Source organism: Hyperolius riggenbachi, chromosome 9, assembly GCF_040937935.1.
Source record: "Hyperolius riggenbachi isolate aHypRig1 chromosome 9, aHypRig1.pri, whole genome shotgun sequence".
In the NCBI taxonomy this organism is placed as follows: domain Eukaryota; kingdom Metazoa; phylum Chordata; class Amphibia; order Anura; family Hyperoliidae; genus Hyperolius; species Hyperolius riggenbachi.
This window is the reverse complement of record NC_090654.1, coordinates 24,847,077-24,868,882: the sequence shown is the minus strand read 5'-3', so window position 1 is coordinate 24,868,882 and position 21,806 is coordinate 24,847,077. Positions and strand designations below refer to the sequence as shown.

Sequence of the window (21,806 nt, the reverse complement as noted above, 5' to 3'; positions counted from 1 at the left end):
CTGCAAAGTCTTTGGCAGAGCAGTGTCTCACCTGTTCTGGTGGGCATACTGCTCTGTCAGCGCATGCCTCTCCATGCACTCCCAGGATGGCCTCATGGCACATGTTATTACGTCATATCATGCCACAGGTCACAGAGAAGATGCAGCCAGTGGTGGATGAAAACAGGAGTGCATGGAGCCCGGACAGGTGAGACACTGCTCTGCTGAAGACTCTGCAGGGCCGCCGCTACCAATAGTTAAGTTGAGAGGCAGACACCCCTTGGGGGCCCCTACAGGTTCTGGGACCCGGGGACAATTGCCTCCTTTGCCTCTATGGTAGTGCTCGCCCTGGTAGCGTGATCTACGTAGGGGAGAGGAAGGCTGAGGGTGGTTACGCCCCTGCTTGGAGGGAATCAGAACCTACTTAATACTGGGGGCACATCTGCTACTACCTATACTGGGATGGGCATAAATGGGGGGGGGGGGGGGGGGCATTTTGGAATCTCTGCCTCTGGTGCTGGGGTACCTTGTTCCGGCCCTGTTGGTGTGTGTGTGTGTGAGTGTGAGGGTGTGGCGGGGGAGGTTGTTGAAATACAACCCCTTGCATAAGGGCCTCCTAACTGGCTGGATCAGCATGGGGTGAGGGCCAAAGCATGTGGAGAAAGGAAAACCCCATCAGTGTTTTACTGTCTTGACCTTGCATTCTTCTAGTGGACATTATGCCCTTTTTGGGAGATTGTACGGACTTCATAGTCCCTGCTTACCTTTCACAGTTATGAAGGTCACAGCTGAATCTGTCAGGAAGCGTTCCTTAGGCCCCTTTTCTTCATGGGCTGAATATTTAATTTGTCTTCGTTGAGCACATCTGTAAATCCCACTCACACTCGCGTCTACTTTGTCGATGTGGAGCTCAGAGTCCGTGGGCGAGTGTTTGACCACTCTATCATCTTTGTAGAATGTTGTGCTCACCACTACATCATCCGGGTAACGATTTCGGCATCTCAGAGTGAGGGGGTCACCACTGTGGATGGAGGTGGGCTTTTGCAAGATGGTATAATCTGTTAAGTCTTAAAGATTGACAAAAAAAAACAAAAAACATTATAAGAGTGAACAGAGGCGCCAAAAGGATAAAAAGTTAAAACATTTTTTAAAATGTGGAAGTGGTGGAGTAGAAACGTGTTAACATATAACAAAAAGTTTATTCATACACTCCGCAATTTTTGCAACGCATTTCACGGGTGTGACCCCGCTTCATCAGGCAGTCAGACAGGAGTATATAGCTAATGCCGTCCAGGTCTATGCGAAGCGCCTATATTTTTGTATAAAATTACACTGAAAGTACACCTGTAATGGTTAAAAAAAAGATACTGTCACTTGTCAGGAAACTTGACAGGCAGCCTATTGGGCCAACAGGGGCTCGGGGCAGGACGAGTGGAGCTCTCGTCATTGCCAATTAGCAGGCATAAGTTAGTAACGCTCGCTATTCTACTCTGATAAGGCACACTAACTCTGATAAGGCACATTTACTCTGATAAGGCATGTTAACTCTGATAAGGCATGTTAACTCTGATAGGACATGTTAACTTTGATAGGACATGTTAACTCTGATAAGGCACTTAACTCTCATAAGGCGCGTTAACTCTGATAAGTCACGTTAACTCTGATAAGGCACTTAACTCTGACAAGGTACATTACCTCTGATAAGGCACGTTAACTCTGATAAGGTTCGCTAACTCTGATAAGGCAAGTTAACTCTAATAAGGCACAATAACTCTGATAAGGAACATTAACTCTGATAAGGCACGCTAACTCTGTTAAGGCACGCTAACTCTGTTAAGGCACGCTAACGCTGATACGACACACTAACTCTGATAAGACATGTTAACTCTGATAAGGTACGCTAACTCTGATAAGACAAGTTAACTCTGATCAGGCACGCTAAGCATTCAGTAAGGGGAGCAAAAGTAGATAGCGAGCGTTACAGGAGGTCAGGCTCGCCATTTGTTATAGTAAATCAACCCCTAGAAGTGCTATAATGAGGAGGCAGAGGACACATTACAGAAAATGGACGAGCTATTGAGGTTACTGGGATAGTAATGCTGATGAGCGTAATCTGCTAATCACAATTACGCCTAATTTCACGTACATTTTTGCCATTATGGCCATACGCAATCACAATTTGGACATTTCTGATTACATTTACATGCAAAATTAATTACGATTTTCCCGAAATTTAACATTATGATTTTGCACCATAATTTGCGTATTACAATGCAAAATTAAGATTACCGTATATACTCGAGTATAAGCCGAGTTTTTGTGACCAAAAAAGTGGCCCAAAAGTGGGGGTTTCGGCTTATACTCGAGTCACAAGCAGAGTCCCCCCATAACGCGCCGTCTACTGCAACATAAAAATCACATCTGCACATGCAGAGTGGCAGTGCCTCTCCAATTATTGCCTGTGCAGTCTCCACGGCAGTGTGACAAGTGCTACTAGTAACTGGAAACATTTTTGCGATTCCCCCCCCCCCCCAAGTATCTCCTGGCATATGTGCAGTATTTGGGCGCCGTTGCTCACGGTTAGCAGTGCACAGTGTGTGAGTAAACCCCCGCACGCTATAGTAGCATACCTCTTTGTGATCCCCTAAGTATCCCCCGGCATCTATACAGTACGGTAGTTGGGCTCCTTTGCTCTCGGTTACCGGCCCGCGCTGTACATTTTCCTCTAGAGCTTGTCTGCTGCAGTCTTGTCACTATGACGCTCTCTAGTGGCGCCACTTAACACGGGCGCTACTGTGAGATCAGTGTGATGAGTCTGCGGCTGACAAGTTGCAGAGAAAACTTTACTGCGCGGGCCGGTGACCGGGAGCAAAGGAGCCCGACTACCGTACAGTATAGATGCCGGGGGATACTTAGGGGATCACAAAGAGGTATGCTGCTCTGGCGTGCGGGGGTTTACTCACATACATCGTGCACCTCTAACCATGAGCAACGGCGCCCAAATACTTTACATATGCAGGGTGATACTTTTGGGGGGCGCATCGCGAGGAGGTATGCTGCGGGCCAGTAACCTGAGAGAAACGGAGCCCAAATACTTTACATATGCAGGGTGATACTGGGTGGGGTGGCATTTCGCGAGGAGGTATGCTGCGGGCCAGTAACCCGGGAGAAACGGGGCACGAATACTCTACATATGCAGGGTGATACTGGGGGGGTGTTTGGTCGCGAGGAGGTTTTCTGCGGGCCAGTAACCCGTGAGCAATGGCACCCAAATACTATACATATGCAGGGTGATACTGGGGGGGGGGGGGGTCGTGAGGGGGTATGCTGCGGGCCAGTAACCTGGGAGAAACGGGGCCCGAATACTCTACATATGCAGGGTGATACTGGGGGGGGGGGGGCGGATCGCGAGGAGGTATGCTGCGGGCCAGTAACCCGGGAGAAACGGGGCACGAATACTCTACATATGCAGGGTGATACTGGGGGGGGGGGTGTTTGGTCGCGAGGAGGTTTTCTGCGGGCCAGTAACCCGTGAGCAATGGCACCCAAATACTTTACATATGCAGGGTGATACTGGGGGGGGGGGGGGTTCGCGAGGGGGTATGCTGCGGGCCAGTAACCTGGGAGAAACGGGGCCCGAATACTCTACATATGCAGGGTGATACTGGGGGGGGGGGGGGAGGCGGATCGCGAGGAGGTATGCTGCGGGCCAGTAACCCGGGAGAAACGGAGCCCAAATACTTTACATATGCAGGATGATACTATGGCTGGTGGGGGTTTACTTTACCACCGCGTGGGCCAGTAACCGGGTGCAGTGGAGCCCAAGTACTGTACAGATGCCTGTATATATCTGGGGGAGTTCACAAAGAGGTATGCTGCTCTGGCGGGCACAGCGGGCAGGTAACCGGGAGAAACAGAGGCAGGGCTTCAAAGTTTACCATTAGCACTCATCACATTGCCAGGGGGACCATGCAGACAGTGATCGAAGAGAGAAATTATATAAACAGCTACTGGGCAATTACATTTCCTCATCTGGGTCACATTAGATTAGATCTTTGGCCCGGTGCACACCAAAACCCGCTAGCAGATCCGCAAAATGCTAGCAGATTTTGAAACGCTTTTTATTATTTTTCTGTAGCGTTTCAGCTAGCATTTTGCGGTTTTGTGAAGCGTTTTTGGTGTAGTAGATTTCATGTATTGTTACAGTAAAGCTGTTACTGAACAGCTACTGTAACAAAAACGCATGCAAAACCGCTCTGAAGTGCCGTTTTTCAGAGCGGTTTGCGTTTTTCCTATACTTAACATTGAGGCAGAAACGCCTCCGCAATCCAAAATCTGCAGCAGCCCGGGAGTATGCGTTTCTGCAAAACGCCTCCCGCTCTCGTGTGCACCAGCCCATTGAAATACATTACCCAAGCGTTTCCACATCCGCAAACGGATCGAAAAACGCTGCCGAAACCGCTCTGGTGTGCACTAGGCTATAGTAAGGATTGCTTTACAATTGCTTGCATACATCTGCAGGGAGAACTGTAATCAAGGACAACTTACATTTATGACAAAATTTGCAACTATGAGTGCATGTATGTGTTTGGAACAATACATTAACTGTCTTCAAACAATGCCTTTGTTCTGCCCCATGAAGCCATTTCTCACCCTTCGGCTTATACCCGGGACAAGCATTTTTCCCGCTGATTTTTGGTAAAAGTTGGGGGATCGGCTTATACTCGAGTATATACGGTATGCAAAATTTTGCTACATTGGAACAGAAGTTTGGTGGGTGCCAAAAAACTGAGACAGCAGATGGTTGTGATCCTGCTCACTTTTAGCCAGGCCCAGGGGTGTTTTGAAAAAAAAAATCATCAAGACATTAACTCATTAGCTGCTTCAAAGGCAATATTTCGTTTGAGATAAGTGCACTGCTTTTGACCTCAGCCGGCAGAAATTGTTGTGCTGTAAATTCTGTGAAAACTTTGATGTCTCTCTACTAGCAGAAAATATAGAAACTGAAAGCAGAATTCCTCTGTTAATGTCTGTTTGAGAACCACTATGGCCCTAAGAGTTTTACGAGGGAAGTGGGTAAATTTAACTCACCATAACCAACATCCAGTTTGGCAGGTTCACTGATATCGCTGGTATTGGTCCGGCACTGGTAATATCCATGGTCCATTGCCCAACTAGCGAGTGAAACAGTAAAGTTCTGCTGATTGTTATCCATCAGTTGGTCATGGTGGTACCAGTAGAAGGTCTCCTTCTCTTGGGAAGGAGCTGCTACATTACAAGTTATAATGACATGGTCTCCGTCCATTATATTCCTCCAGTCAGGGGTGAAAGTCACCACAGATCTGACAGTATTTCCTGCAACAACAAAACAGGAACAAAGCTCCTCCTAGTGTCACAAGTAAGCTACAGGGTGTTTTTAAAGAGAAACCATGACCAAGAATTTAGCTTCATTCCAATAGCTGATACCCCCTTTCCCATGAGAAATCTTTACCTTTTCACAAACTGACCATCAGGGCAGAGGGCTCTGTATGGCTGACATTGTGCTGAAACCCCTCCCACAGTGTGATGTCAGGACCATGGTCCAGGCAGTTTCCTGTCTGTGAACCTCATTGCATTGTGGTAAATAACAGCTGTTTACAGCTAGATCTAACTGCCAAAAAAGCCAAGCAGCATCTCCTTCCACTGACATCACCTGCCAGCGGTAAAAATGTCACCATGTGATAAAAGTCTGAATGTACATCAAGGAAAGGAAAGATTTTCCAAAGGGAAAACAATGACTAAATCATTTATACATAATTATTGTAAAAATATATTTTTTATTACTGGAGTTCCTCTTTAACCACTTCCCTACTAAGAGTTTTTTCCCCTTCTGGACCAGCGCAATTTTCACCTGTCAGTGCTCCTCTCATTCATTCGCTAATAACTTTATCACTACTTATCACAAATACATTATCTATAGCTTGGTTTTTCCTCATCAATTAGGCTTTTTTGGGGGTAGAACATTTCTTTAAGAATTATTTTATTCAAAATGCATTTTAACAGGAATTGTATAAAAAGAATTGGTAGTGCGTGTTTTGTACATAAAAACGGAACACCAAGAGCCCCAATAGTGTAATACGTACTGGGTAAGGTGGCAATAAATTTGTATTGCTAGATACTCACAAGTCAGGGTCACCAGCAGGTAACCACTGTAAAGGCAGGTGGGGAGATTGTCCTGACCCCACTCAGGATTAAAGTGCATCCGAGGTGAACTTTTACACATTGCATAATTGTGTTCCTTTCCTATTGTTTATAGGGCATTCCTCAAGCCAAATACTTTTTTGTTTTTTGTTTTAATGCTCTAATTCCCTATATACTAAAAAAACCACGCCCACAGGTTTTCAGAGAGCCAAGGCAGTAGCAAGGGCTCATGGGAGCTCAGTCTGGGCAGGAGGAGGGGGAGGTGTTACTAGCCATTGATTTCAGAGGCAGAGGGGAGAAGTCGCTCTCTGTAGACAGGAAAAAAGGGTAGCAACCCTCCACCAAGAGGCGCTTAACTTGAATCCTTGTGCAGATCGCTTGATACTCCTCCTTGTATTGCCTGATGAAGCAGGATTGAGCCTGCGAAACGCGTTGCAATTTTTTTGGCGTTTCTAATAAATGTGTTTGCCAGCTTGAATCGCAGTCGTTGTCGTGTCTGCTTGAGGGAGGTAAGACCACCACTTCCTCCTTCATTTTTGCCAATTAAGTTGGTTTTAAGCTCATTTAATCTAATTTTATACTTTTGCCGCCTCTGTTCATTATATACAGTGTTTTGTACATAAATTGTGAACCATATATAATATATAACTGTACATATAGAGTTTGTGAGTCCAATATCACATTAAAGGATTGGTAGCTCTTCAAGCTTGTTTGTCCCCACCACCTCGCCCAAAGAAAGGGACACTCTTCCAAGACCCACAGTTAGATGGGTATCGACAGTGCATTGTGGGTCATCTAGGCTGCCCCCGCCTTATCCAGACCTCTATGTCTATGTTCCCCAAGTGTTGACAACATTAATCCATTACAACTCAAATTAAGGACAATCGAGGAGCTTCCATAGCTTAAAACCGTTAATATAATCAAAATGCAAACTCACCAGAGCTGGGACAAGGTCCTCCAGCACCCAAGGCTGAGACACCAAAGTGCGCCCCTCCATCCCTCCCACCCCAGCATCACACACTGATTGCTATTAGACTAAGAGGCACCCCAGGGCCCCCAACCCCTCTAGTTATCTGGCTTGCAGTCACGGCCATGTATCCTCTTTTCTTATTTCTCTCTGCTTCAAGCACAATAGGGGAATGATAGCTGAGTGAGTTGTGCGCCCCCTGTTGTTACACTGCGCCCTGAGGCTGGAGCCTCTCTCGCCTCTGCCTCTGCCCTGGAACTCACATTCCATTAGCAGACAATAGCGCATAGAATTTTTCTAAAGGGCTCTCCCCCTTATGATGGCCGTTCGTCAGGCTTGGAGTTGCGCCCTTTCTACTAGTTAGAATATGCCAATTTATCACATGATGCAATGACAGGTTTGTGGTTTATATGATTTGGTGTCCCTTTGGGTTACAGTATGTAGGACGCACCACCAGGCCATTGAGGGAAAGGATAAGCAAACATATTTGTAATATCACTAATGGCCTGGTGGGGCACACGTTGTTGGCCCATTTTAAAGTAGTATATGGATGTGACCCATCACTGATTTTTTTTTGTGACCTTGATTATTGTAGTGGCCTATGATTGTTGTAGTTAGGCCACTACAATAAGTAGGTTCACACTAGGGGCTTGATTCACAAAGGCTTGATAACTGTTATCACGGTCGTGCTAGCGTTTTGCGCGCCCTATAACGCACGCAACACGAATAAACACGAATTTGCGCGCAAAATTGCGCCCGTTTTCTCGCACAAACACAAATTTTCGCGTGAAAATGGCCACGATTTCACACGCAAATTTGCGTTTGCCTGCGAAAAACGACACGCGCATCATAGCGTGCGCAATACGCTAGCGCGACCTTGATAAGAGTTATCAAGCTTTGAGAATCAAGCCCTAGGTCTGGGAACTTATCCATGGCTCGGTTTTTGAAACCTGATCCACGGATAGCAATGTTAAAAATAGCAGGTCCTCTTTACCTAGATCTATTTTCACGCAACGGATCTGGATCCTGAGACACGCAGGGGTAGTGAGAGGCAATAGGGAAACGGATCCCCCTCTACGCAGGCAGATTTGGACACAGAAACGGATCCGTTTCTGTGTGTCAGCCTGTGGGTGAGGAGGAGGCTGCCATGCTAGAAGAGGCTGCCATGCTAGAAGAGGAAGCAACCACGACGGGGGTGGCAGCGGGCAGCGGAGTCGTCCCCCCCCCCCTCACCTGGGTCCCCTGTCCCCACTCCCCCTCCAGTTATTTGTACAAAAACTTGTTTAAATGTAATTTCCGCAGCGAGCGAGGAAGCGCTTACCTTCTCTTTAGTTCCTCCGCTCGCCGCGTCACTTCCTGCAATGCCGCCCTCCGAAGTATATAGGGCGACAATGCAGGAAGTCTAGCGGCGAGTGGTGGAATGCAAAGAGAGAGGGTAAGCGTCCCCGCTCGCTGCGGACATTACATTTTAACAAGTTTTTGCGCAAGTAGCTGAAAGAGAGTAGGGACGGGGGACTCAGGTGAGGGGGGTCGGACGACGACCCGGAAACATATGCTCCAAACATATGGTAAACTTAAAAACAGAAAAGAGGGGAAAAAACAAAACAAAAAACAGATCCGTTACAAATAGATCCGATCTGTAGACGGACCTAGTGTGGACCTAGCCTTAACCTCCTTGGCGGTCTGATTCTTTACAGATTTTAGGGTCTAAAAGCGGTGCAATTTTTTTTCACTCTTTCAGACCCTAAAACCTGAAAAAAAAATCATTCTGGCAGGGAGATCTGCAGCAAAATAAAAAAAAATTTACCTTCCTGGGCTCCTGGGCTGCAGTTTTCTCTTTGCCCACAAGATGGCGCTAATATACATATAAACAAACTTCTCTATTTTTCTCTAATATAGAGAAGTTTGTTTTCAATGTTAGCCCCGCCCCCGATGACGTCACGCTGCCACCACCGCTCTGCTGCCACCACCACGGCTGCGCTGCTCCAACTGGCTGCCGGGTCCCCGGAAGAATAGCGGGGACATGGGGGATCCCGGCGGCCAGGGAAAGACCCCACACTGCCGGGGAGAGAGGCTGGAGTCCCGCCGTGCAGCGAGATCGCGTGCGGGACTCCACAACTACAGGTAAAGCTCTGCAATGCCTACCCCGACCTGAGCTCGGGATCACCGATAGCAGCTGCTTTTTTCTACCCCGAGCTCAGGTCGGGAAAACCGGCAAGGAGGTTAAAGAACTAACAAGTCAGAACTTACCTCTCACATAGACATAGGTTTTGGCAAACCAGTCAGAGTAGGTATGCTGAAGGGTCAATATCTGATTGCAGCTATACATCCTGATAGCACTTCTGTCTACCTTATCCATATGCAGCTCTGTGTCATTGACTGAGAAATGTATCAATTTGCCATCCTTGTAGAAGGTTGTGTTTTTCACAGAGAATGCAGGTGGGCTATAACATCTCAATGTCAGAGGGCCTCCTTCGTAAACTTCGGAGGGCTTCTGCAGAATAATTGAACCTAAAATAAGGAAACAAATATTCATAAATTACATTTTATACTACACTCTGCAGCCTTTTACAAACACCACCCTGCCATGTAGATCTGTATTTCACCAAGAGAAGCTGAAATTCTAGTGTTCCTTTAGATGAGTCATCCACAGCAGTCTCCACCCCTGAGCAGCTTCCATTTACAACTGTCTCCACCCTAGAGGAGCTGAAAGTCAACTGTTCACCATATTACTTATTTTCAACAGCCTGCGCCCCAGAGGAGCTTATATCCTAATAATTCCTAATTAACCCTTCATCTCTTCACCCCAGAGAACCACATAGTTCAATCTTCCCCAAATTAACGTGAACCTGAGGTGAAAAAATCAAATACTTAACTAAGGAGATGACATGCTGTCCTCTGGACCTTTGTCGCTGCCCAGAACCCTCCTGCACTTTGTGACTGCGCTCATGGGCGAGTGTGGCTGTTCTGCACGCACTTGAGCATGGCCACACCTGTGCAGTAGCTGAGCCTTTCATGCACGAGCAGCTCCAACTTACTACGCAGGCTCGACCGTGCCCACACAGGAGCAGTACAGTCAGCTTGTGCTTGAAGAGGAGCTTACAATCCAACAAGATCTTGTTGAATTCCTTTGGAGGGGCCGAGCTTCTCTAGGGGAAAGCCTAAAGAGGCTTTACACTCCTCCTCAGCAGAGGTTATCCTCTGCTGAGGAGGAGGCTGCCCTGAAAGTCCACTTGTTGGCAGTGTGCGCAGGCCCACTAACGGCTTTCCAGTCGGGCTCTGGTGAAAATAAGCAAGCCTGATTAGGTCCAGTCTACTGTGCAGGCATGAGAGCACCTGTGAAGTAGAACAGACCTGATTGGACTTGGCTATTTCTGCTGGAGCCCGAGCAGATAGCCGCTAGTGCGCCTGTGCAGGCAGGCCAATGTAGATATTATAGTTGCTGCTTGTATGGGGGAGACAGCGCTGGGTCAGGCTGGCTGAGGACATGGGAAGCCTCACTTAGATCCAGAAGCTGGTAAGCACTGGCATAACTATAAGGGATGCAGCCCCCACCCCTGCGGGTCTGTATTATGTTGCTGCTGATAATAGATGCTGGAGGGGAGTGCAGAGAGGAGAGCCCAAGCCCACCGAGGTGCGGCCATTCTTTCCTCTTGTGCTGCGACCCCTCCTACAATACAGACCTGGGGGGCAGGGGAGGGGGGCCTCATCCAAATGTTTGCAAAGAGGCAGGGACGGAGCAAGACCAATTTGCGCCTGGGGCAAGGTCATGTTTTGGCGCCTAAAGGTCAGGTTTTGGCGCCTAAACTGCCATTAATTTTGCCACCTTTTTAAGAATTCAACAAACTGTGCCTGGGGCAAGATACCCGCTCGCCCCCCCCCCCCCCCCCCTAGATCCGTCCCTGCAAAGAGGCCCGGTGATTTCTAGTTACTCCCCACTGGTAAGTATCTGTTTGTTTTTCCTTAGGTCACAGGTACAGTGGCTTGCAAAAGTATTCGGCCCCCTTGAAGTTTTCCACATTTTGTCACATTACTGCCACAAACATGAATCAATTTTATTGAAATTCCACATTAAAGACCAATTCAAAGTGGTGTACACGTGAGAACAGGGCCGGATTTAGGCCAAGGCCCCCTAGGCCATGGCTTAGGGCACCACAGGAGCAAGGGCACCAAAGCAGCAGGCTAAACTGGTGCAGCATTTGCAAGTTGCAATGAGGGGAGATCGGGCGAACGCTTGACCGCGGTACTCTGCTGCTAACCGGCTGTGCAGCAGCCACCTTGCTCTCTGTGCACATTTGCATTGTGGCCAGCTGCTATGGACTTGGGCAGCATTGAAAGGAGATTTATTTTATTTATTTATTGTATTTATAAAGCGCCAACATATTACACAGCGCTGAACATTAATTTAGGTTACAGACAATATTTAGTGGTGACATAAAGCAATACGACAATACAGGAATACAAGAAAACCAGATCACACAGCACAGTATGAGTACAAGATAATGCTTAGTCAGTCACTGGAGGGATGCACAATTGAAGGTAAAGAGGCGCCCTGGTTGAAATAAAAGCATCTAAAAACAGCTTAAAGGGAAAGTTCGGGGAGGGCTGTAAAAAAATCAAAATCAAAATCCACTTACCTGGGGCTTCCTCCAGCCCGTGGCAGGCAGGAGGTGCCCTCGCCGCCGCTCCGCAGGCTCCCGGTGGCCTCCGGTGGCCGACCCGACCTGGCCAGGCCGGCTGCCAGGTCGGGCTCTTCTGCGCTCCAAATGCCGTCACTTCTGCGTCCCACGCGGACGCGCTGACGTCATCGGACGTCCGCCGGGCTGTACTGCGCAGGCGCAGTAGTTTTGCGCCTGCGCAGTACAGCCCGGCGGACGTCCGATGACGTCAGCGCGTCCGCGTGGGATGCAGAAGTATCAAGGAAATAATATGAGGTGGCTTACCTCAATAACGAAATCCTTGTATATGACAAAAGATTTTTATTTAGCACAGGCAACGCGTTTCGCGGGTCCAAGCCCGCTTCATTAGGCCAATAAAAGTGCCTACAATAGTGAAAGAGCTCCTCAGTATAACTGTATCGACAGCGTTATAGGTTAATACAATGAATACTTATGCATTAGACATTTATATCCTAATAGTATACATACCATTATGGTTAAATGAAAAACGATCAAAGGATTCGATAGATCCATCAATCAGAAAAACGATTTTTTGAAAAAAGTAAATATAACCTAATTTAAGGATCTGGACTGCTGATCTAAAATGGGAGATGGTAAATATGCAAATGCAGTGTTCAGCTGCATTTGAGGCAGAGGCGCTGAGTGTCGTTTGTTTTGCTAGATGCTGTAACTCCTTTTTCTATTGAGGAAGCGGGCGCTGACCCGTGAAACGCGTTGCTTTGTTTTATCTGGAGTTCGTTAATAAATAGACTGAATGTACAGTCGTGTTGTGTCTGCTTGGAGGAGGTAAGTCCACCACTGCCTCCTCTAATTACCACATTTTTGGCTTTTAAGCTCCTTTAAAACCCCTTTTATCCTTTTGGCGCCTCTGTTCTCTCTTATATACTATAAATTCCTTGTAGGAGATGACACCTGGACCCCAGAACCATGGTACAGGCAGGCCCGGATTTACCTCACAGGAGCCTATAGGCACAGATGTCCAGGCAGCTTAGACTTCACACTCTATGAACCTACAAACCCCCCCACTGCAAGTGTGCTGGCTGCCCCCGCTGTCACTTCTCCCGTCATAGCTACAGGTGCCCCTTAGTATTAGGTAGCCAGAGGTACCCTCAATGTTAAGTAGATAAAGGTGCCCCCAAGTATTTGGTAGCTAGAGGAACCTCAGTATTAAGTAGCTAGAGGTGCCCCTGACTGAGGGGAGATCTCATCAGTATCAGTAGAATGCCGAGAGCAGAATAAGTAACCTCTCATTTACACTCTCATCAGGACTCTGCATAGGGAAGTAGGGAGGGAGGCACTCGGCGGAAGGGAGTGAGCTGGCTTTCCATCATCAGGCACCGGTACACTTGTGCCTACACGGCCTTATGGTAAATCCGGCTCTGGGTACAGAAGTGGAGTGATAACTATCGCTCCACCGTAATACCTGGATTGGTTTAGGTCCTCAGTATTCATCACCCTCGCTCATGAGCTGCACAACTTACTGTATTCAATATAAAGTGGAACAGGGTCACTGAAATCACTGGTAATGGTTCGACACTGGTAGTCTCCATAGTCATAATCCGAAAAAGCCAGCTTGATGGTCAGGTTCTGCTGATGGATGTTTAGCAGTTTCTCATTTCTGTACCAGTAATAGGTCTCATTTTCCAGTGGGGCCGAGCCCAGGTCACATGTCATATTTACATCGTCTCCGGACACTATGTGTCTCCATGGGGGTGTGAAGACCACCACGGGCCTCAACGAAACTACAATGAAAAACAAAAACACACAAAGAATTTAAAAGGGCTCTCCACATAAAATGAAAAGGAGATCCTTTGATGAGACCTTTAGAATACCAAAGTCACATTTCTGAGCTAGGCCAGCCTCATGGAATTCTGAGCATTCTGTTGACAAAATCCATTAAAATGGCTCAAATCGGCACAGATCAGAACGAAGGGCAATTTTTATTTCAGAAACAATTGGTTCAATGATCAGTTAGATTGATTGGTAAAGGCAGAAACAGGAACCTTTTGGAGATTGACATAGAAGTGTTTATTGAAATTGTATGGCTTCCATCTAAAGGTCATTAATGGTATAATTTTTTTCATCAGATGAGATCTTTCGATGCATTCTTTACGATTAAATGTAATAGGAAGGCACAGTGGTGTGAAAAACTATTTGCCCCCTTCCTGATTTCTTATTCTTTTGCATGTTTGTCACACTTAAATGTTTCTGCTCATCAAAAACTGTTAACTATTAGTCAAAGATAACATAATTGAACACAAAATGCAGTTTTAAATGATGATTTTATTATTTAGTGAGGAAAAAAAAAACTCAAAACCTACATGGCCCTGTGTGCAAAAAGTGATTGCCCCCCTTGTTAAAAAATAACTTAACTGTGGTTTATCACACCTGAGTTCAATTTCTGTAGTCACCCCCAGGCCTGATTACTGCCACACCTGTTTCAATCAAGAAATCACTTAAATAGGAGCTATCTGACACAGATAAGTAGACCAAAAGCACCTCAAAAGTTAGACATCATGCCAAGATCCAAAGAAATTCAGGAACAAATGAGAACAAAAGTACTGTAATTGAGATCTATCAGTCTGGTAAAGGTTATAAAGCCATTTCTAAAGCTTTGGAACTCCAGCGAACCACAGTGAGAGCCATTATCCACAAATGGCAAAAACAGGGAACAGTGATGAACCTTCCCAGGAGTGGCTGGCCGACCAAAATTACCCCAAGAGCGCAGAGAAAACTCATCCGAGAGGCCACAAAAGACCCCAGGACAACATCTAAAGAACTACAGGCCTCACTTGCCTCAATGAAGGTCAGTGTTCACAACGCCAACATAAGAAAGAGACTGGGCAAAAACGGCCTGCATGGCAGATATCCAAGGCGCAAACCACTTTTAAGCAAAAAGAACATTAAGGCTCATCTCAATTTTGCTAAAAAAAATCTCAATGATTGCCAAGACTTGTGGGAAAATACCTTGTGGACCGCCGAGACAAAAGTTGAACTTTTTGGAAGGTGCGTGTCCTGTTAAATCTGCCGTAGAAGTAACACAGCATTTCAGCAAAAGAACATCATACCAACAGTAAAATATGGTGGTGGTAGTGTGATGGTCTGGGGTTGTTTTGCTGCTTCAGGACCTGGAAGGCTAGCTGTGATAGATGGAACCATGAATTCTACTGTCTACCAAAAAATCCTGAAGGAGAATGTCCGGCCATCTGTTCGTCAACTCAAGCTGAAGCGATCTTGGGTGCTACAGCAGGACAATGACCCAAAAGACACCAGCAAATCCACCTCTGAATGGCTGAAGAAAAACAAAATGAAGACTTTGGAGTGGCCTAGTCAAAGCCCTGACCTGAATCCTATTGAGATGTTGTGGCATGACCTTAAAAAGGCAGTTCATGCTAGAAAACCCTCAAATAAAGTTGAATTACAACAATTCTGCAAAGATGAGTTGGCCAAAATTCCTCCAGAGCGTTGTAAAAGACTTGTTGCAAGTTATCGCAAACGGTTGATTGCAGTTATTGCTGCTAAGGGTGGCCCAACCAGTTATTAGGTTCAGGGGGCAATTTCTTTTTCACACAGGGCCATGTAGGTTTTGAGTTTTTTTTCTCACTAAATAATAAAAACCATCATTTAAAACTGCATTTTGTGTTCAATTATGTTATCTTTAACTAATGGTTAACGGTTTTTGATGAGCAGAAACATTTAAGTGTGACAAACATGCAAAAGAATAAGAAATCAGGAAGGGGGCAAATAGTTTTTCACACCACTGTAATTCTCGATTGTCTCCATAAACAGGTCAATTAGGGCATTTTCTCTCTTCAGATAGGATTGTAAAATCCATCTTTTGGATCAACCGAATTTTCAGTTCGACCAGAGAATCGTTGCACATCGATTTTCACCGAACACTGAGCTGTTTTCTGTACAGTTTGATTGTAAATACTGAGTCGAAGGATCGCATCTGATGCAGGGACGTAACTAGACTTAATATGGCCCCCCGTTCAGAAATGATAGCATGTGCCCCCCTTGGTCCCCGAACCCCATGAGGGTCACATGATAGGGAGTGGCACATGGCAGTAGGGAGTGTTCTGCTGTGAAGCAGGAAAACATTACAGACGCTCTCACTACTCGCTGCTCTGCATGGAGGGAGGAGGTGGCAGAGATGGTTAATGTGAGGAAAAGTGGTTTTTTTTTTGATAATTGGCTTCACTTGAGGTTGGGGAGAGGGAGGTGGGGCCACCTAAAGCCTCTGGCCCCCCCTGCGATGGCGGGGGTCGCAGGGGTAATTGACTGTTATGTCCCATGATCTGATGAAAATATTTTACCATTAATGGGCATGTGAAATGCTTGAAATAAATATTATTATTTTTTGTCCTAGATTTGGCACACAGAGTATGTACTGTACATTTCACCACAATTGCAGAAACCCGTATTTCAGTAACTGTTTGGCAATCCTTGCTTCGATGGGATCCAGACTAGGCTGGCTGCAATCTAATAGCATTTTTTTTAACCCTTCAGAAGCTTCAAACTAAATTTTTTATTTGAAAGCGGCTGTGCAACATAAACCTCTGTCGGCAAATCTCGTTTAGTTGCCGAGCGCAGCAAAACGAGCGGGCTGCAGGGAGCATTTATAGTTACCTTTTCCGGACAGCGTCTTCCCACCGCCGCTGCCTGTGTGCCTGCTCGCTCGTGTGTGCTGCCCGCTTGCCCGGAGATCAATGAATGGGCATGTAGTTCTATGAGAAGCCAGCTCGATCATTGTGGAAAAAAAGTTTCCTATTCTCAGTACACTTCCTGTAAGCATACATAGTATGCTTACAGGACCCTTTAGGCTGCTTACACACCAAGACGTTACAGGCGCACGTTAGTGCGCCTGTAACGCTCCCCCAACGCACAGCAATGTAACACAAGTGGGCTGTTCACACAGCCCACGTTGCGTTACATGTAACGCTGCACGTTCTGTGCAAAGTGCAGCATGCTACGGCGTTGGAGCGGCTATAGCCACGTTAGACTGTTTGCACATGCGCAGTGGGGGGCGGAGAGGAGGCGGGGAGAGCCAGCTACAGTAGCCTCGCACATGGCTACTTAATATTCACTGCACTGGCGGGCGCTGATTGGCCGGCGGGACCACGTGATGCGGAGTGTCTCGCTCCGCATCACGTGGTCCCGCTGGCCAATCAGCGCCACTCTGGGAGACATTATAGGACTCGAGCCGCCTAACGCGGCTCACTCTACCGTCGGCTCTTGCAGCACCATACGTTGTGTTAGGTGCACGTTATGCGACCTTAACGTGCCACCTAATGCAACGTCTTGGTGTGCAAGAAGCCTTAAAAAAATGACTAAGGCCATCTTGTGGCCAAATATTTTCATTAAAAACATTTTTTTTTTACATTTAAACATAACTATTTCCCTCCCACACTCTCCCCAAGGTACCCAAACTTTTTTTTTTTTATAGAAAACAAACAAATTGTCAAAAAAACCCCAAAAACATAAATAGTTACCTTCGGGACTGAACTTTTTTAATATGTACGTCAAGAGGGTATATTAGTTTTTTTTTTTTAAATTATGGGCTTAGTGATGTAAATAGTGATGGACGCAAAACTGAAAAAATGCACTTTTATTTCCAAATAAAAATTTGGCGCCAGACATTGTGATCGGGACATTATTTAAATGATGTAATAACCGGTACAAATGGGCAAATGAATTACGTGGATTTTAATTACAGTAGCATGCATTATTTAAAAACTATAGTGTCCGAAAACTCAAAAATAATGATTTTTTTTCTATTTTTTTTCCATTAAAAATGTTTCGAATAAAATAATTCTTGGCATAATGTACCACCCAAAGAAAGCCTAATTGTTGGGAAAAAAATAACAAGATATAGTTCATTTTATTGTGATAAGTAGTGATAAAGCTATTGACAAATTAATAAAATGAGCACTGAAAGGTGTAAATTGCTCTGGTACTCAAGTGGTAAAACCTAGTGTTGGGCGAACATCTAGATGTTCGGGTTCGGGCCGAACAGGCCGAACATGGCCGCGATGTTCGGGTGTTCGACGCGAACTCCGAACATAATGGAAGTCAATGGGGACCCGAACTTTTGTGCTTTGTAAAGCCTCCTTACATGCTACATACCCCAAATTTACAGGGTATGTGCACCTTGGGAGTGGGTACAAGAGGAAAAAATTTTTTAGCAAAAAGAGCTTATAGTTTTTGAGAAAATCGATTTTAAAGTTTCAAAGGGAAAACTGTCTTTTAAATGCGGGAAATGTCTGTTTTCTTTGCACAGGTAACATGCTTTTTGTCGGCATGCAGTCATAAATGTAATACATATAAGAGGTTCCAGGAAAAGGGACCGGTAACGCTAACCCAGCAGCAGCACACGTGATGGAACAAGAGGAGGGTGGCGCAGGAGGAGAAGGCCACGCTTTGAGACACAACAACCCAGGCCTTGCATGAGGACAAGAAGCGTGCGGATAGCAATTTGCATTTTGTCGCCATGCAGTCATAAATGTAATACAGATGAGAGGTTCAATAAACAGGGACCGGAAACGCTAACCCATCACAGATGTTCATTGTTCATGTTACTTGGTTGGGGTCCGGGAGTGTTGCGTAGTCGTTTCCAATCCAGGATTGATTCATTTTAATTTGAGTCAGACGGTCTGCATTTTCTGTGGAGAGGCGGATACGCCGCCGATCTGTGACGATGCCTCCGGCAGCACTGAAACAGCGTTCCGACATAACGCTGGCTGCCGGGCAAGCCAGCACCTCTATTGCGTACATTGCCAGTTTGTGCCAGGTGTCTAGCTTCGATACCCAATAGTTGAAGGGTGCAGATGGATTGTTCAACACAGCTACGCCATCTGACATGTAGTCCTTGACCATCTTCTCCAGGCGATCGGTGTTGGAGGTGGATCTGCACGCTTGCTGTTCTGTGTGCTGCTGCATGGGTGTCAGAAAATTTTCCCACTCCAAGGACACTGCCGATACCATTCCCTTTTGGGCACTAGCTGCGGCTTGTGTTGTTTGCTGCCCTCCTGGTCGTCCTGGGTTTGCGGAAGTCAGTCTGTCGGCGTACAACTGGCTAGAGGAGGGGGAGGATGTCAATCTCCTCTCTAAAGTCTCCACAAGGGCCTGCTGGTATTCTTCCATTTTGACCTGTCTGGCTCTTTTTTCAAGCAGTTTTGGAACATTGTGTTTGTACCGTGGATCCAGAAGGGTATAAACCCAGTAATTGGTGTTGTCCAGAATGCGCACAATGCGTGGGTCGCGTTCAATGCAGTCCTAGGCCGAAGAGGTCATAGCCTAGGGTCACAAAACCTGTTTATTGGGCAATTTCAATGGTGGCGAGTCTGACGTACATAAATCGCAGCAATGGCCGTTAGCAACGTCTGAATCTCACGAAATGTCTCATGCAGGTAGAAGACATATTGTTAGACTTGGGCTCCAAAGATGGGGTCCCTACATCTCTGCAAACCAGAGTTACAGGGCTCCAAATTTGGTAAAATCCCCCATAGGCTTTCATTGGGCCTCCTATTTACAGTTCCAAAATCTCACATCTTTTCAAAGGGCAATTACTCAGCAGTGGCAAATTTTCTAGCATTGTAGGGACCCTTAGGGGGAACATGACTGGTGAGTTTCGGGCCCCTAGGCCGAAGAGGTCATAGCCTAGGGTCACAAAAACCTGTTTATTGGGGCTATTTCAATGGTAGTGATGGTGACGTACATAAATCGCAGCAATGGCCGTTAGCAAAGTCTGAATCTCACGAAATGTCTCATGCAGGTAGAAGACATATTGTTAGACTTGGATTCCAAAGATAGGGTCCCTACATCTCTGCAAACCAGAGTTACAGGGGTCCAAAATTGGTAAAATCCCCCATAGGATTTCATTGGCTCCCTATTTCACTTTCCAAAATCTCACATCTTTTCAAAGGGCAATGGCTCAGCAGTACCAAATTTTCTAGCATTGTAGGGACCCTTAGGGGGAACATGACTGGTGAGTTTCGGGCCCCTAGGCCGAAGAGGTCATAGCCTAGGGTCACAAAAACCTGTTTATTGGGGCTATTTCAATGGTAGTGATGGTGACGTACATAAATCGCAGCAATGGCCGTTAGCAAAGTCTGAATCTCACGAAATGTCTCATGCAGGTAGAAGACATATTGTTAGACTTGGATTCCAAAGATGGGGTCCCTACATCTCTGCAAACCAGAGTTACAGGGGTCCAAAATTGGTAAAATCCCCCACAGGATTTCATTGGCTCCCTATTTCACTTTCCAAAATCTCACATCTTTTCAAAGGGCAATGGCTCAGCAGTATCAAATTTTCTAGCATTGTAGGGACCCTTAGGGGGAACATGACTGGTGAGTTTCGGGCCCCTAGGCCGAAGAGGTCATAGCCTAGGGTCACAAAAACCTGTTTATTGGGGCTATTTCAATGGTAGTGATGGTGACGTACATAAATCGCAGCAATGGCCGTTAGCAAAGTCTGAATCTCACGAAATGTCTCATGCAGGTAGAAGACATATTGTTAGACTTGGATTCCAAAGATAGGGTCCCTACATCTCTGCAAACCAGAGTTACAGGGGTCCAAAATTGGTAAAATCCCCCATAGGATTTCATTGGCTCCCTATTTCACTTTCCAAAATCTCACATCTTTTCAAAGGGCAATGGCTCAGCAGTACCAAATTTTCTAGCATTGTAGGGACCCTTAGGGGGAACATGACTGGTGAGTTTCGGGCCCCTAGGCCGAAGAGGTCATAGCCTAGGGTCACAAAAACCTGTTTATTGGGGCTATTTCAATGGTAGTGATGGTGACGTACATAAATCGCAGCAATGGCCGTTAGCAAAGTCTGAATCTCACGAAATGTCTCATGCAGGTAGAAGACATATTGTTAGACTTGGATTCCAAAGATGGGGTCCCTACATCTCTGCAAACCAGAGTTACAGGGGTCCAAAATTGGTAAAATCCCCCACAGGATTTCATTGGCTCCCTATTTCACTTTCCAAAATCTCACATCTTTTCAAAGGGCAATGGCTCAGCAGTATCAAATTTTCTAGCATTGTAGGGACCCTTAGGGGGAACATGACTGGTGAGTTTCGGGCCCCTAGGCCGAAGAGGTCATAGCCTAGGGTCACAAAAACCTGTTTATTGGGGCTATTTCAATGGTAGTGATGGTGACGTACATAAATCGCAGCAATGGCCGTTAGCAAAGTCTGAATCTCACGAAATGTCTCATGCAGGTAGAAGACATATTGTTAGACTTGGATTCCAAAGATGGGGTCCCTACATCTCTGCAAACCAGAGTTACAGGGGTCCAAAATTGGTAAAATCCCCCATAGGATTTCATTGGCTCCCTATTTCACTTTCCAAAATCTCACATCTTTTCAAAGGGCAATGGCTCAGCAGTACCAAATTTTCTAGCATTGTAGGGACCCTTAGGGGGAACATGACTGGTGAGTTTCGGGCCCCTAGGCCGAAGAGGTCATAGCCTAGGGTCACAAAAACCTGTTTATTGGGGCTATTTCAATGGTAGTGATGGTGACGTACATAAATCGCAGCAATGGCCGTTAGCAAAGTCTGAATCTCACGAAATGTCTCATGCAGGTAGAAGACATATTGTTAGACTTGGATTCCAAAGATGGGGTCCCTACATCTCTGCAAACCAGAGTTACAGGGGTCCAAAATTGGTAAAATCCCCTATAGGATTTCATTGGCTCCCTATTTCACTTTCCAAAATCTCACATCTTTTCAAAGGGCAATGGCTCAGCAGTACCAAATTTTCTAGCATTGTAGGGACCCTTAGGGGGAACATGACTGGTGAGTTTCGGGCCCCTAGGCCGAAGAGGTCATAGCCTAGGGTCACAAAAACCTGTTTATTGGGGCTATTTCAATGGTAGTGATGGTGACGTACATAAATCGCAGCAATGGCCGTTAGCAAAGTCTGAATCTCACGAAATGTCTCATGCAGGTAGAAGACATATTGTTAGACTTGGATTCCAAAGATGGGGTCC

General features: G+C 46.2%; 1 protein-coding gene across 4 annotated transcripts in view; it reads right to left on the bottom strand.

The window, feature by feature from the left end:
* The window catches only part of LOC137532046 (Fc receptor-like protein 5), a 238,957-nt gene that overhangs the window by 197,466 nt on the left and 19,685 nt on the right, over nucleotides 1–21,806 (bottom strand). For 3 of the 4 annotated variants that reach the window (XR_011023844.1, XM_068252154.1, XM_068252155.1), the window contains 4 exons: nucleotides 13,287–13,547; nucleotides 9,377–9,637; nucleotides 5,071–5,334; nucleotides 744–1,046 (listed from right to left, as the gene is read on the bottom strand). Coding sequence is in view for 3 of the 4 variants with exons in the window: in XM_068252154.1 (XP_068108255.1) it covers nucleotides 744–1,046; nucleotides 5,071–5,334; nucleotides 9,377–9,637; nucleotides 13,287–13,547 (1,089 nt within the window). In the remaining variant the exon portion in view is untranslated. The remainder of the gene's footprint in view (nucleotides 1–743; nucleotides 1,047–5,070; nucleotides 5,335–9,376; nucleotides 9,638–13,286; nucleotides 13,548–21,806) is intronic. The other variant, XM_068252157.1, reaches the window with a different exon arrangement.